The following is a 16,386-nucleotide window of genomic DNA, read 5'->3' as shown; positions in this document are numbered from 1 at the left end:
TCACTAACAAAACACTCACTCACAAAACACTCAGCTGACAAGAGGAAGGCACAGTAATGAAAAGGCCAACTTACAGGTTGTACCAGATGCTACCTCTAATAGGGACAAGTGTCACTGATGATCCGTTCCACATGGTTGGTTGGTTGGTTTGTTGTTTAACGCCGCACTCAGCAATATTCTAGCTATATGATGGCGGTCTGTAAATAATCGAGTCTGGACCAGACAATCCAGTGATTAATATAATGAGCATCGATCCTCACAGTTGGGATCGATGAAATGCATCAACCAAGTCAGCAAGTCTGACCCCCCGATCCCATTAGTCGCCTCCTAGGACAAGCATAGTTGCCTTTTACAGCAAGTATGGGTTGCTGAAGACCTATTCTACCCTGGATCTTCACGGGTCCTGTTCCACATGGAGTTAGTTCCATCATTAACACATACTGCCAGTGTAATGTAGCTTGCCATGTGACATTGAGCACTTGCACATGATGAATGTGAAGCATGTGAACCGAAGAAATCAACTTGCATATTTAAGTTCCAGATGATTCCGTTTTTTATCAGTGTTTGGGTTATGGTTAGCATTAAGGTACATATTCACTTGGAAATTTATACCCGACCTAAAACACTTAGAGAAATGTCGGGAGAACTAAATCAGGTGACATCCAAGACACTTCACATATTGCCTCACCATGATCACCGTACACCCTAGTGCCCATTTAAATGTACCATCGGGAGACATGGGTGGCCCAGTTGTCTGAGACACCGCTATTCGCTGTTGCATCTCTTGGGCACACCAGAAACCTATGATCATCGGTTTGAATCCCGGATTGCACTGGATTTGTTTCCAGGTTTGTCGGCACCATAACCATGCTCATGGATTTCACGAAAGTGGTAAACGTCTAAGAGCTTCCTGATTTCCTCCAACATCAAGCTGACACACCATGATCTAACTGGAATACTGTTCCAGGTGGCTTAAAACCCAAATCACACACTCGCTCACCTAAATGTTACGTCAAAGTTTGTTGTTATCCAACTGTCACACAGCTCACTTAGACTAATGTCTCCAATATTACAATAGTTCTGTGTCGGTATTTCAATATCCCTGAAACCGAAGCTGTAATGCTGTCAGGGTTAGCTGCCAGTAGCCATTACAGATTCAGCTGTACAATGGCTGCCATGGCCACGGTGGTGTTTAAAAGTAGGAATGTCTTCCTGAAGTGAACAGTAAATGAGTCCAGTGTTCCAACCTCAGTGTTTGTTTTCCATTGCTATCAACACCAAATGCAGTATGGTAGCGCTGCAACAATGGACAGACAAATCACCCAAGGCTATTGACATCCCGTGCTTCAACAAAGCCATGTCCTGAAGAGTTGTCAAATGTCAAGTTGATGATATTTTTATGAGGAATGTAATCAGTATCAAACCAGTCTATCCATGGTGGAGAGAGCCAGTGAGGGGGAGCTCTTGTCTCAACTATCAGCTGTCATGATCTGCGGCAGATAATGTAGCGTGTGTTTTATGATGATGTACCGCCCTACTACGCAGGACAGGGGACTCGACACTGTCAGGGTGTGCTCATTTGTGCCATGACCCTGTCCTGCAATGTGTAAACTGCAGTCATAGGTGATAGAGAGGTCGGTAGATTGACGTACCCTGGGTATGCTCATTCGAAGTTCCCCCAGTCTTTCTACAGGTGTATAAACTGCATCGACAGCTCACAGGGAGGGAGGTAGATTAATATGCCCAGTGTTGGCTCATGTGAAGCACAACCCATTCTACCTATAAACTACGTCAAGGTGTGCAAAGCGGTAGGTAGATTGATATACCGATCTTCCTTATAGAAGCCAAGAAAACCATTGTTGCCACATGTTATAAAGTATTTGTGTTTTTTCACACCAACTGCATACAATCAGCAGCAGGTGCTTGTGTGCAGCAGGACAATCCTCCACACCCCGTGAGGTCTTCAAGCATATTTCTCTCCAGCAGGCACTGTATGTTCCTATTCAGCCTAGCACGCCCGGAACTTGTTGACTCGTAGATGGATTGAGTCTTTATACAGCTTCATTACACTTTATTGCCAATATCATGCATGGGTGTTTGTTGAGTGAAGCTAGTGGGCAAGTCACTAGCAGCATACACATCTCAGCTAGAGTATGCATAGTGTGTGTAAGCGTGTGTGTGTCGTCTATATATATATATATGTTGACTATGCAGCTTTTCTTACGTTCATCAATGAGATAAAATACTTTTCAGAATTCGTTTTAGGATCAGCTCATTTATGTCATTAAATATGGCATGTGAGACAATCTACTGGGATGATCTACTGTTCTGTGGACCTGTGAAGATCCTTCTAGAGTAGGCCTTCAGCAAAACGGGATTTGTTGATGCATGTCATCATATCCCAATTGCGTAGATAGATGCTTATGATATCAATCACTGGATTGTCTGGTCAAGACTTGATTATTTACAGACCACCATCATATAGCTGGAATATTGCTAAGTACGGTGTTAAACAACAGACAAGAAACCTGTCATGTGACTGGGACAACCTACTGTCATGTGACTACGGTGACCTACTGTCATGTGACTAGGGTGGCCTACTGTCATGTGACTAGGATGACCCACTGTCATGTGACTAGATCAACCTACTGTCACGTGACTAAGATGACCTACTGTCATGTGACTAGGATGACCCACTGTCATGTGACTAGATCAACCTACTGTCATGTGACTAGGATGACCCACTGTCATGTGACTAGATCAACCTACTGTCATGTGACTAAGATGACCTACTGTCATGTGACTAGATCGACCTTTCATGTGACTAGGATGACGTTACTGTTGTTTGACTAGATCGACCTACTGTCATGTGACTAGGATGACCTTCTGTCATGTGACTGGGACAACCTACTGTCATGTGAGTAGATCGACCTACTGTCATGTGACTAGATTGACCTACTGTCATGCGACTGGGAGGAACAACTGTCATGTGACTAAATCGACCTACTGTCATGTGACTAGGATGACCTAATGTCATGTGACTAGGATGACCTAATGTCATGTGACTGGGACAACATATTGTCATGCAAGAAGCGACTAACGGGATCGGGTGGTCAGGCTCGCTGACTTGGTTGATGCATGTGATTGATCCCAATTGCGTGGATCAATGCTCATGATGTCAATCACTGAATTTTCTGGTCCAGACTGGATTATTTACAGACCGCCATCATATAGCTGGAATATTGCTGAGTGCAGCATTAAACAACGAATGAACAATCAAACAAACCTACTGTCATGCTACCAGATCAACCTACTGTCATGTGACTAGATCGACCTACTGTCATGTGACTCAGATGACCTATATGTGACTAGGATGACCTGCTGTCATGTGACTAGATCGATCCACTTCAAATGACTAGGTCGACCTTCGTCAGGCCCGGGTAGTACTGAGGCTTAGACTGTTTGTACACGTCTGACCCTGCAGCCCCATGAACCGCGAGGCTCTTGCTGCTCTGCCATGTGATGTCTTTAAGCACTAAGCTGTGTGAGCCCCCCTTACAACACAGGTATTAGCTCCAGAGCAAACAATCAGGCTGCTTAGTGGATAGTGATATAGGTTTTACTGGGGATTATCCATGCTTGTATGTTATCACATACTTTCTAAGACTGTATGATTGCAGTATGTTGTAAGTGTCAATCCACTCTGTTCTGCCATAAACAAAGGATAAGTACAACATACTTACTATATGCTCTATGTAAGTACCATGTACTTATTTCATGCACCATGTTATCATATCTTCTGTATAGATTCCAGAGTGTCAGACACTTGAACATGGCAGCAGTTGGTTCTCATTATATGATATGCATATAGAGAGTTAAATGTTACTGTGGCTAGTGGATACAGCACATGAACGTAGCACACTTGCCAGAAAACCAACCCAAATATATAAGTAAAAATGAGTCAGGTAAACAAATAATGATTGAAGAATACTTGCATATAACATCTGGATATTACTCTCCTTTTCCTTTTATTAGAGTGTCAATGGCACAGCTAAATAAAGGTTCTTGGTGCCATTGCACAAAGTTGTCTTAGCACTACGATGATCATAACTCCCATACTTTAACATGGACTTACAATAGTTGTAGTGCAAAGATTGCTTTGTGCAAGTGGACCCTTTTGCCTAAAGGCAAACTTTTAGAAATCACATTTTGTTTAACAAAAATTCCTTATGACAATATTTATTTTCATGTGGCCAGTGATAAATGTACTTTCACACAAGGAAACTTGACAAATGCATGGAACAATGTATAATAACCTTTTTCACTTTGAAAAGTATACTTAACTCACTTAAATCCGAAAGGGCCCATCTAAACAACCAGGAGTGTTACATGTCACGCTTGAAATATGTACATTTCTATACTTGAATTCAATGCTTATCAAATGGTATGTTCTTATGTATACAATTGTCATTTTGCAACATGTTTTGACATTGTATCATGTTACACAGAAACTTAAGCATGTGAAGTGAAATGTTACAGTCCATACTGACAGGATGAGAAAGAAACTTGAGTATGAGTGCCTGCCATGAGGCAGGACTGCGGACTGAAGTGAGACACCAGTAACAAAGGGCCTCCCAGGTCAGCACCATGCTCTGATACTTTTATGTAACATTCATTGCTTCTGCCCAATATTCCTCTCATATATATAGGCAAGGGCAATCAACGTGCAAAGATATAATTGAACCATTCAACCTGAAAGCCCACTCTCATGCCTGGGTGAGTTATTTCTAAGGGAAGCATGAGTCTGGTAAATATGTACACTCAAGCCCAACCCTCTGACTTCTGTAGCCATTAATCTTAAGTAGTTATACTTTCTTATGCTGTTTCCCTAAGGCCTGAAAGCCTGTGACTGTATTCTGTGTTCTCTTGTTTGAGCTGCATACAGTAATCCTGTCAGGAGGATTGTTTCTGGAGGATTTGATATGTTTGAACATGGAGTTGGACAAACACTAGCACCTCCGATGTGGAGGTTGATAGCAGTAGCTGGTCTCAGTTGGTGTTGTGCCAGGCCAGTTGATACGCTGTGTATTCCCCACTGCCCTGCATACCATAAGCACATATTTCTGCATGGACAGGAGAGTGACACACATTGTATGGATTGTTACTATCAGTGATGTGATATGGAGTTCATAACGCTGGGTATGTATGGCATTTCACTATATAGCTTACCAAGTAGATAAAAGTGGATGTATACTGGATATGTAAGATATTTCCCTTTATACAATACTTGGTAGATAATTGTAAATATAACTAGATATGTATGACATTTTATTGTATGACTTGCCAGGTAGATAATTGTAAATATATTTTTATGTGTGAGATTTCATTTTCTGACATACCAGGTAGATAATTGTAAATATTTTATATACAGGATGTGTATGACATTTCTTTCTTCGACCACGACATACTAGGTAGATAATGATAGATATGTGACTGGCAGTATGTGGCATTTGATTTAATAACACACCAGGTAGATATAGGCATGTATCTTGGGTTCTGTGTATCTGGAATATAAATTTGATTATGATACACTGGGTAGTATGGCATGAGATATGTGTATGTTGCACTTCAGTTATATGACAGGTCAGGTGGATTTGACATGTGACCCCCAAAACTGAGTTTCAACTAGAGTAGTTATTTGGATTTTCCGGTTTTAGAAGGATAGATCCCCTGAGTTATAGCCAACTAGCATAAGATTCATTTCAGGCATGACGTTACGTTATATAACGCACAGATGATGACACAGTCCTTCCAGATTGTAATTTGTCTGAGGGACATCCTCCAGTGCCAGTATCTGTTACTACTGTTATGACTAGCAGACATAGTATCATCTAACACTTGTCTAAGGACCAGTTGCAGTGTCCCACACAAGTCTAGGTTTAACCATCATCAAGTTTGTTTTACAATAGCGGTTCCTTCACCATTGAGTATGAACTAAAATGAACTTATTATTTAAAAAAAATTTTTTGGACTATCAAGATAACCATTGGGTAGCCATAAGTATGCAATGTTAAGGGCTGGAAAACTCCTGGAACAGTGTCATACAGAGGTTGCCATCAGATCCCACAGGGGTCGCCATCAGATCCTCCAAGGGTAATGAATCAGATCCCATAGGGGTCTCCATCAGATCCTACAGGGATACGCCATCAGATCCCGCAGGGGTACGCCATCAGATCCCGTAGGGGTACGCCATCAGATCCCATAGGGTTGCCATCAGATCCCATAGGGGTCGCCATCAGATCCCATAGGGGTACGCCATCAGATCCCATAGGGTTATGCCATCAGATCCCATAGGGTTGCCATCAGATCCCATAGGGTTATGCCATCAGATCCCATAGGGGTCGCCATCAGATCCCATAGGGGTATGCCATCAGATCCCATAGGGTTGCCATCAGATCCCATAGGGTTACGCCATCAGATCCCGCAGCGGTACGCCATCAGGTCCCATAGGGGTACGCCATCAGGTCCCATAGGGGTACGCCATCAGATCCCATAGGGTTGCCATCAGATCCCATAGGGGTCACCATCAGATCCCATAGGGGTTGCCATCAGATCCCACAGGGGTACGCCATCAGATCCCATAGGGGTCATCATTAGATCCCATAGGGGTCGCCATCAGGTATCACAGGGATACGCCATCAGATCCCACAGGGGTTGCCATCAGATCCCACAAAGGGTCGCCATCCGATCCCACTTGGGTACGCCATCAGATCCCATTGGGGTCGCCATCAGATCCTACAGGGGTACACTATCAGATCCCACTTGGGTACTCCAACAGATCCCACTTGGTCTAAAATTGAAAAAGAGAATTATTAGGTACATGGATTGTTCTTTAAATGTGATATCTTTCATTCCTTTTTGAAATGTTTAAAAAAAATTCTGTTTGGTCATGTATGGGTTGGCCTGAAGCCTTTCTGGTATTTCAGAACTGGTTGGGCAGGTTAAGGTAAATTATGTTTTTGGCATAGAAACTGCTTTAAGAAACATTCATCATAGACAATAGGATCGGTTCCATTACTCAGCGATGCCCAGGTACCATTGACGATAAGGAAGATAATCAAAGTTAAACACATGTGTTGGCTATATTCATAGATTTGTTTGAGGTGGCGCTTTTGATGGGTCGGTTGAGTTTGGTTAAACAAACTATTTTTATTGCCTTTTCAAAAATACCAGTTATTCAGTTGGCATGTTCCTTATATATACTCAACTAGTTGATAAGACATCTGTGGGGTACCTTTGAATATGGATTTTCAGAATGTTATTATTAGGTATTAGAGTGATATATTTATCCAGCAAGCATTATATCCGTTGTCCATTTGTCTTGAATCGAAGGATGAGTTGGTGAACAAATATCACCGTGTGTTTTGTGTGTGTAACTCAGCGTACAATTAGCACTACAGTGTGGATTCATTGTCATCTATCTGTCGCCCCAAACAAGACAATATTGAATTTCCTGAATGTGCTCTTGCTAATCATGTATGAATGGATCCATTGTTCGCCTCCAAGACCTCGGGGCGGAGATGTCACTCCTGGACAACATTTCCACTCTCTGCTCATGTACACAGCTTCGTATTGGGGACATATTCCTGTAGGGCTGGACCAGAAGTACACTGCTTATGTCTTCTGAAGTGATAAGAACAAGATTAAGATCGTTAGTTTAATTTAGAAACAAGAAACAGCCTTTTGGATACACAGCTTCATATTGGGGACATATTCGTGTAGGGCTGGACCCAGAGTACACTGCTTATGTCTTCTGAAGTGATAAGAACAAGATTAAGATTGTTAGTTTTATTTAGAAACAAAAAACAGCCTTTTGGATACACAACTTCATATCGGGGACATATTTCTGTAAGGCTGGACCCAAAGTACACTGCTTATGTCTTCTGATATATATATAAGGTTGTCCAATGTTGTACAAGGTTAATGCCTAAAGACCCTACTCCAAACGTTCCACAGCCAAATGTAGGCGAAAGCAGACCCAGTAGTTCCGGAGTCACAGGGATCAGGGTGGCCCAGATAGGTGCAGAGTAATGGATTCTACGTGGACTGAGACAGTTCCAATACTCCCGTGGGGTTTCCAGGTTAGAATAGAACCCCAACAACCTCTGCTTTTTTGTTGTTGTTGTTTAACGCCGCACTTAGCAATATTCCAGCTTTCTGACGGCGGTCTGTTAATCATCGCTTCTGGACCAGACAATCCAGTGATTGACATTATGAGCATTGATCCTTGCAATTGGGATACGATGACATGCATCAACCAAGTCAGCGAGCCTGGCCACCTGACCCTGTTAGTCACCTCCTATCAAGATTACAGTGGCCTCTTACAGCAAGCATGGGTTGCTGAAGGCGTATTCTACCCCGGATCTTCACGGGTCTCAACCTATGCTGGTGGTAAGAGATGACCAAATAGATCGGGTGGTCAGACTCCGTGACTTGGTTGACAGCGTGTCATCTATCCTGACAGGGATTGTTGCTCACAATATCGGTCCCTGGACTAATGGTGTGTGCAACGTTAAACAGTGAACAACAAACAAACAAACATCTTCGAACAGTTCGAATAGTAAAAGAGTAACAGTGAGTTATCCCCTGGTGCACCCACAGAGTAACAGGCCTTAGGATGGCCCAAGAGGTTACAGGAAGTGCATGTGTGAACAGTGAATGAGTCATTATCAGGGTTAGGACTAAACTCAAAAGCATTACTTGCAGGGGTAAAGATAAATGCCCTTATAAAACATGTTAAACAATGTGGAAAGTTTTACTCGCCCGCAGGAATTTGTACCAGCCCTGGGTAAGCGGGCTAGTGTTAAGTTCTGATCCTGATTACATTATTACCGCTCAGAGTATTAGTCATGAAACCACCAATGCTGTTGTTTCTTCAATGTCTATTATGTCTCATTACCATTGTGTAGTTCCGTGCTTTCCATGCCAGAACATGGACACATTGTAACACTAGGGCTTTAACTCCAGTTTGGTAGTTAATTCTTTCTTTAACAGAAATCGTGGCAAATCGGCCCAGGGTACTTATTCCTAACCGAATGGTAGCTTGATATACTGTACTATAATTTGAGAATGTGCTCCCACAGGAGTATTGTCTTTTCTTAAATCAAGAGATGTATGTGTAGGTGGCAGTGCAGGGAGAGCATGCGGTGTGAGCAGTCCGCACCATGTAATCCTATACGTGGGATCGTATTCAGGCATTTGCTGGGAACAATGAGTCCACGTCCCTGGTATTGTAGGAGGGAGAATAATGCAGAGATCTTGAAGCAGTCTGCCTCATGTAATCCTATATAACTCTCCACTTTTGATAGGGATATATTTATCAGTAAATAACCAGACAGTTATTCCTATCCAAAGTTGAGTAGTATATGTGGGATCGTACTCAGACTGGGAACAAAAAGTCCTAGTCCCTGATATTATAGCAGAGAGAATGTTGCAGAAAGCTTGAAGCAGTCCGCCCCATGTAATCCTCTATGCATTCACGTCCAGGTGAGGGCTGGAAAAACGTGTCATATTCCCTGTAATTGTTTCCAGGTCATCAACAGTTTGATTGTCACAACCATCAGTGTATGGGCATGAGTTTCAAATGTTCACTTCTATTATGAGAAAATCTATGACTACAAGACACATGACACCCCCTTTCATTGAAATGTTAAGGGCAGACCATTTATCTTGTTTCATCCAAGACACTCCCTTAATTTTAAAAGTAAAAAGGTCTGCGTTTAACTGTTTTGTTCTATTTGGAATGAGTGTTAATAATGTTGTTATTTCATGCAAGACAATTCTAGACATATGCTTTTGCCTCTTTGTAATTTCCTGAATTAATATATTGTAATGTTTCTGTATATGTTTAACTACTTTTTGACCTCAAGTATTGCATTGCCCCCATTCCAGAGCATAATTACATGTTAGTGTGAAAAAAAACATGTACACAAGTTGCTGTCCTGAACTTGATTCTGAGTCTTTTGAGCAAGAAATTATTTATGAATGCCACCAACCAATATGAGGAAAAGTAGAAAACTGTTTTCTAAAATCACTATTTTTCCTATTTCAGCGGAATACATGAACCCCCATGAAACCCCACAATCATTTACATACAATAGGCCAGTGTGCTTGACAGAATGTTACAATAGGCCAGTGTGCTTGACAGAATGTTATAGTAGGCCAGTGTGTGCTTGATGGTATGTTACAATAGGTCAGTGTGCTTGACAGTATGTTACAATAGGCCAGTGTTCTTGACCGTATGTTGCAATAGGCCAGTGTGCTTGACAGTATGTTACAATAGGTCAATGTGCTTGACAGTATGTTACAATAGGTCAATGTGCTTGACCGTATGTTACACTAGGCCAGTGTGCTTGAAAGTATGTTACAATAGGTCAGTGTGCTTGACAGTATGTTACAATAGGCCAGTGTGCTTGACAGTATGTTGCAATAGGTCAGTATGCTTGACAGTATGTTACAATAGGCCAGTGTGCTTGACAGAATGTTACAACAGGCCAGTGTGCTTGACAGTATGTTGCAATAGGTCAATCTGCTTGACAGTATGTTACAATAGGTCAATCTGCTTGACAGTATGTTACAATAGGTCAGTGTGCTTGACTACATATTACAATCTTACACTGACCTAAGACCAATCCCACCGTCCCTACACCCCCTGTAATGAATTACCAGTACCATTTTTGACTTTTACAAATGGGTTTTGTATGGAAGTGCTCTCTTGAAGTATGTATATCATAGCATTTTCAACTAGCAAAATCATTGTTCAACTTGCCAATTATCTTAAGGGTCTTATCAAATTGTGTTGATATTTTTTATATAAGTAGAGATAAGTGAGATTCCCAGTGTATATGTGTTGTGTACTGTTAACCCACAACTGAGGTATGACAGTCATATAATGACACCTTCAGTGCAATGGGTAAGTGGTATAATAGGGTTATGGCACCCTCAGTACAAGTGGTATACAAGTAGTATAACGTGACTGAATGACACTGTCAGTAATATCTGTACACGAATAAAATGTGAATACAAGGGTTATAACACCTTCAGTCAAACAGCAGTTATAGTACAGAGGTGGCATATTGGAGGCAATAATGTACTGTCAGTAATATAGTGAAAAGCCTTTGTGTAATGTATCAATATTTATTTGTTTTCTATTCAGTATTAAAATGGCAATGGGGTAGCCTAATAGTCATGGCATTCCCTCATAATTCTGAATACACACAGTTTCAATTCTCATCTGGGCGATCGGGTAGCCTAGTGGTTAAAGTGTTTGCTCATCACGCGAAAGACCCAGGATCGATTCCCGACATATGTACAATGTGTGAAGCCCATTTCTGGTGTTCCCTGCTGTGATATTGCTGGAATATTGCTAACAGCGGCGTAAAACCATACTAACTCACTCTCAAATGGGAACAATGTGTTAAACCAAATCTTGCTGTAGCTTTTAGTTTTGGGTAAATATTGCTTAAAGATGGCAATTGAAAGATGCATAACAAAAACTGGTAAGATCAAATTTAAGGAGTAGACTCTTCAAGTTGAATAAGAGAGTAACACAAGTAAACTTGTGTTCTGTGCTGGGCCAGTTTCGTGTTTGACAGGGAGTACCTACTGCACGTGACAGCAACTACCACACCTCATGTCCCAGCTTGTTTTTGTCGATCCTGCCGTCTCAACTGACAACCTTCAATATTTGTTTAGGGGAGTAGTAATCCACAATCTCTGAAGACGACAAACACACGAAAAACAAGGACTTTTTTGACAAAGTTAAGGTGTGACACTAGCAGTCAAGAATGTAGCAATGTTATGTGTCTTCATACAATAGGCCATATGGCAGACACATACACTATTCATAAGCCATACTTACCATGAAGGACTAGAATATCTCATCCAAGGACTGATGTTTTGGTGCCACTCGCACAGCAAGTCTCACAACGATATCTTGGTACCATTCCCCCATAACTCTTTAACAGATATTTTGGTGCCACTTACCCAAAAAGTGTTTCACGGATATCTTGGTGCAACATACCCAAGAACTTTTTCACAGATGTCTTGGTGCCACTTACCCCCAAACTGTCACTAGCATATATCTTGCCATCAGATATGTGTCACAGATATTTTGTACTCAAGGATATCTTGGAATATATCTAAAACCACACTCACTCATAATCAGACAATATTTGCTTCGTACAACACCATCATCATATGGTATAGAAGTGAAAGTAGTTTGTGAAACAAACTAATGAGTACTAAATGTGTTGTGTATTCTGGTAGTGCCTTCTCATATGATATCTTGGGGAACCAATGCATCAATGCATTGTTTAAGCCTTCAAATTCCTTAGCGTCCCAACCGGTAATAATGAAATACCTCGGCCATCCTACAAAAAGTTAAACCCTTCCCTATCATGTGTGCGTCAGCTAATATATATTGTTAGTGTTCCGAACTATTAATAAAATACTTCAGCTCTCCTATGGACTGTTTAACTTATCCTTTTCAAGATTGTGGTGAGGAGTTGAAACCATCTTAAAGATCGCTTCAATTACTGGCCTCGCCTGTGCATCCCACCTTTATGTGTGTAGCATTAACTCCTGTGTGCAAACAGAGCCCCCCGAGTCATCTGGTTCTCTCAGGTGGGTCATTATCTCCGCTCCCCTGGAGCCGCTACTCTTCCGTGACGGACAGTCTCTGTGGCCACTGCAGCTTATGTCATCCGAATAGTGGATATGGTGTGCTTACTCTCTGTTTATAGAAGCTGACGTACATAGCAACCAATAGAGTCAAACATACGTGATGTCAGGGCTTGAAATAACTGATCACAAGTGGGATATGGATCACTCTGATAAAAACTGTTTGTGGAGGAGGGGGATTTGTTTTTTGGTTAGAGACAGAATATGTGTTCTGCCATTGCTTTCAATACATGCAATCAAAGTATTTAATCAAAGTATTTTCTGGAACATGATTTTTTTAATTGTACTATATCCAGTGATAAAGTGATTTTTTTTGATTGTACTATATCCAGTGATAAAGTGATTTTTTAATTGTACTATATCCAGTGATAAAGTGATTTTTAATTGTACTATATCCAGTGATAAAGTGATTTTTAATTGTACTGTATCCAATGATAAAGTGATTTTTTTAATTGTGCAATATCCAGTGATAAAGTGATTTTTTAACTGTGCTATATCCAGTGATAAAGTGATTTTTAATTGTACTATATCCAGTGATAAAGTGATTTTTAATTGTGCTATATCCAGTGATAAAGTGATTTTTTAATTGTACTATATCCAGTGATAAAGTGATTTTTAATTGTACTATATCCAGTGATAAAGTGATTTTTAATTGTACTATATCCAGTGATAAAGTGATTTTTAATTGTACTATATCCAGTGATAAAGTGATTCTTTTAATTGTGCTATATCCAGTGATAAAGTGATTTTTTTTAAAGAAAGTTAATCATGATCATGACCATGATAACTTGTGGTCTTTAATGAGATAGACTGTTTTCAGTCATTAGTTTCATTTTATTTCATACCTGAATTATTTATTGCTGCATTACTCAAGCTTTGGAGATGGCAATGTATCGAGTATGTGTGATCAGAGTCCCAGCTTAAGATTGAAAGCACAGGGGTCCTTGTCATGAGGTAACTGGTAGAAATGGAAGTTTCAGAAGTTGCATGTGTTCCATGGAGTTGTCGATCTCTTTGATTCTGTCCATATAGTTACCACACTGAACATTTATGATGCTGGTATATACTTGTAAACTAAGGATTACCTCTCAAGGGTATTTAAAGTTCATTAGATTAATACACAGGACATGGTGAATATTGAGCCATAATCTACCATGACACTTTACAATACTGCATTCTGATTGGTCTGCCCAAGGTATCAAATGTTGTTGGTTTAGCATGTTTAGTGTGAAATTTACAGGTATCAAATTACATTTTAAAACTTATTTGAAAACACATTAGGTATATCTCCTAAGTGATGATGTTTCTGTGTGTTTCAGACCAAGTCCAGCCGCCAGATTCTGTTCATGACTCCAGTTCAGGGATTGCGTCAGACGTTGCGAGCTACAACTACCCGCCCACAACGATGACGACTTTCAAGGGCGAGTCCAGCTCCTCGCAGGATTCTGGCACAAAGAGTGTGACCTGGGCTCGTCTTCCCGGAGAGGCCAAGACTTCGAATAATTACGTCCAAATGCACATGCGCCAGTCAAGGTCGTGCTACAAGAACTCTGTGTTTGATCCACGGATGATTGAATCCATGGAGTCGGTGATGTCCAGTATGAAACAAGTAGAACTAAAAGACACGAGTAGGTTACTTTCCTCTACATCAACAAAAGGGAAATATGTCCGCCCAGCACCGTTCGAGCTCCTAACAGACGACATCATGCTCCGGATTCTTCTCAACCTTCCAACAGACCATGTGTGTCGCGTGACGCGCGTCTGTAAGCGCTGGTACAGACTGATCTGGGAATACCCACTCCTATGGACAAGTATAGTCATAAACAATGAAACCATTAATATTGATAAAGCTTTAAAATATCTCACAAGGCGTCTCAGTTACAATACACCCAAGGTCTGTGTGATTCTGGAACGGATCATTCTTAATGGCTGTGAGCAGTTAACGGATAAGGGACTTCATACTATTGCGAGACGCTGCCCCGAACTGCGATACCTTGAGCTGCAAGGCTGCTCAAACATCACCAATGTGGCCCTGTTTGAAGTAGTGTCCAACTGCGTCAACCTGGAACACCTTGATGTGACAGGTAACCCAAACAGAAATATTTACACATTGCTACCACATTTCAAACTTGAAGGCAGGGTTTAAATTAATGTGTCAAATGTTTTGTTAAATGTTTCTTCTGACCATGCCCCCATGGGACTGATGAGAAGTTAACTGGAGCAAATGTGTCCATGTGGTAGTTGTGCACATTTCAAATCACATGTGCTCTTTCTGTTGTACGATATGTGGGTGAGTGAGTGAGTTTTATGCCGCTTTTTTGCAATATCCCAGCACTATCTCAGAAGTGAACACTTGAAATGTGGGGAATAGTCTGTCAGTACATGAATTAGTGAGTGAGTGAGTGAGTGAGAGTTAGTGAGTGAGAAGGGTTTATCACCACTTTGGGACAGTATTTCAGTTATATCATAGAGTGTCAGCTTAATGTAGATGAACGTTTTCACTTTGGTGAAACCCACTAACACAGGTATGGTTGTGCTGACAAACCTAGAAACATAATCAGAGAAAATCTGGGATTTGAACCAGCAATTACAGGTGTCTGACATGCCAAGGACTTCATGGACAGCCTTGCCTATCACACCATAAATAAGTATGACACCTAGAAACTTGACCATGGGAGGTTGTCAACTACGGGTACTAAGTAGGGACTTTTCACAAACAAGAATAGAGAGTTGAGAGATTATTTGAATTTTTTACATGAAAAAGAGATATGACTGACTTGAAAATTTAATTATTAGAAAACACCATACTGTTTAAAAACTGCATTGAAACAATTTTAATCTGGACTGTAATAAGCTTCATTCAATACACATAAAACAGGACCACCACATGTTAATTTATACTTAGACCTTTGCTTTTAAGTCCTCAGTGTCTAAAGTTATTTCTTTGAACCTGTTTTAATATTGAACTATTAAAAGAAGCAATCAAAGAAGGGAACTTGCATAGTGATTGTTTTCATCTGTAGATGCCTAGGGACAATAAAATGGTGTGACATGGGGTGTTTGGTAGTGAGGCAGGTGGGAACGGAATTCTGATAAATTATTAATCCTGTCCTAAGACTCATGATTCTTTATGGCTAAGTTTTAACTTTTAATGAGCGACTGTTCTTCGTCTTACCCTTGAGTGAAACCTGTTCTAGCTGGGGGTGGGTAAAGGCATGAATAAATCACCACTGATCGAAGCTGCCTTGTTATCTTGGAAACAGAAATAGATACTGCTAAGGATTCTATCTAGCTTGGGATCTAGGCTGACCTTGTCCTGTCCTTGAAATCATCAAGTATAGAGACACCCCCTCCAGAGGCTAGGTTTACCGTGTTAAGTAAATATGCAAACCCTAAATTCTCAAGTTCTTCGTGTTTTATGTTAGATTGGTTCATGTTTCTATCAGCATGGTTTGATCTTGTCTCTGTGGTAACATATAGTCAGGGCAAGGGAAAACAATTCAAATCAAACAACACCACTTTACCATGCACTTAGTTCTTTTATCAGGAATATTTAATAAAAATAACTGTTCAACTGTTTTTTGGGGGGAGTGCTCAAACATTCCCTTTCACTACAGTATTGTTTTGTGTTGCTGTTTCCATGGC

At 40.8% G+C, this 16,386-nt stretch overlaps 1 protein-coding gene across 4 annotated transcripts in view; it reads left to right on the top strand.

The window, feature by feature from the left end:
- The window catches only part of LOC139465914 (F-box/LRR-repeat protein 7-like), a 47,904-nt gene that overhangs the window by 24,570 nt on the left and 6,948 nt on the right, over window positions 1-16,386 (top strand). For 3 of the 4 annotated variants that reach the window (XM_071247910.1, XM_071247911.1, XM_071247913.1), the window contains exon 2: window positions 14,061-14,825. In XM_071247910.1, the coding sequence (XP_071104011.1) occupies window positions 14,061-14,825 (765 nt within the window). Of the gene's footprint in view, window positions 1-1,667; window positions 1,809-14,060; window positions 14,826-16,386 lie in introns of those variants that run through there. The other variant, XM_071247912.1, reaches the window with a different exon arrangement.

The sequence above is a fragment of the Haliotis cracherodii genome, unplaced genomic scaffold (assembly GCF_022045235.1).
Source record: "Haliotis cracherodii isolate W230 unplaced genomic scaffold, xgHalCrac1.p SCAF_18, whole genome shotgun sequence".
NCBI lineage: Eukaryota > Metazoa > Mollusca > Gastropoda > Lepetellida > Haliotidae > Haliotis > Haliotis cracherodii.
This window is presented reverse-complemented; position numbering and strand designations above follow the sequence as displayed.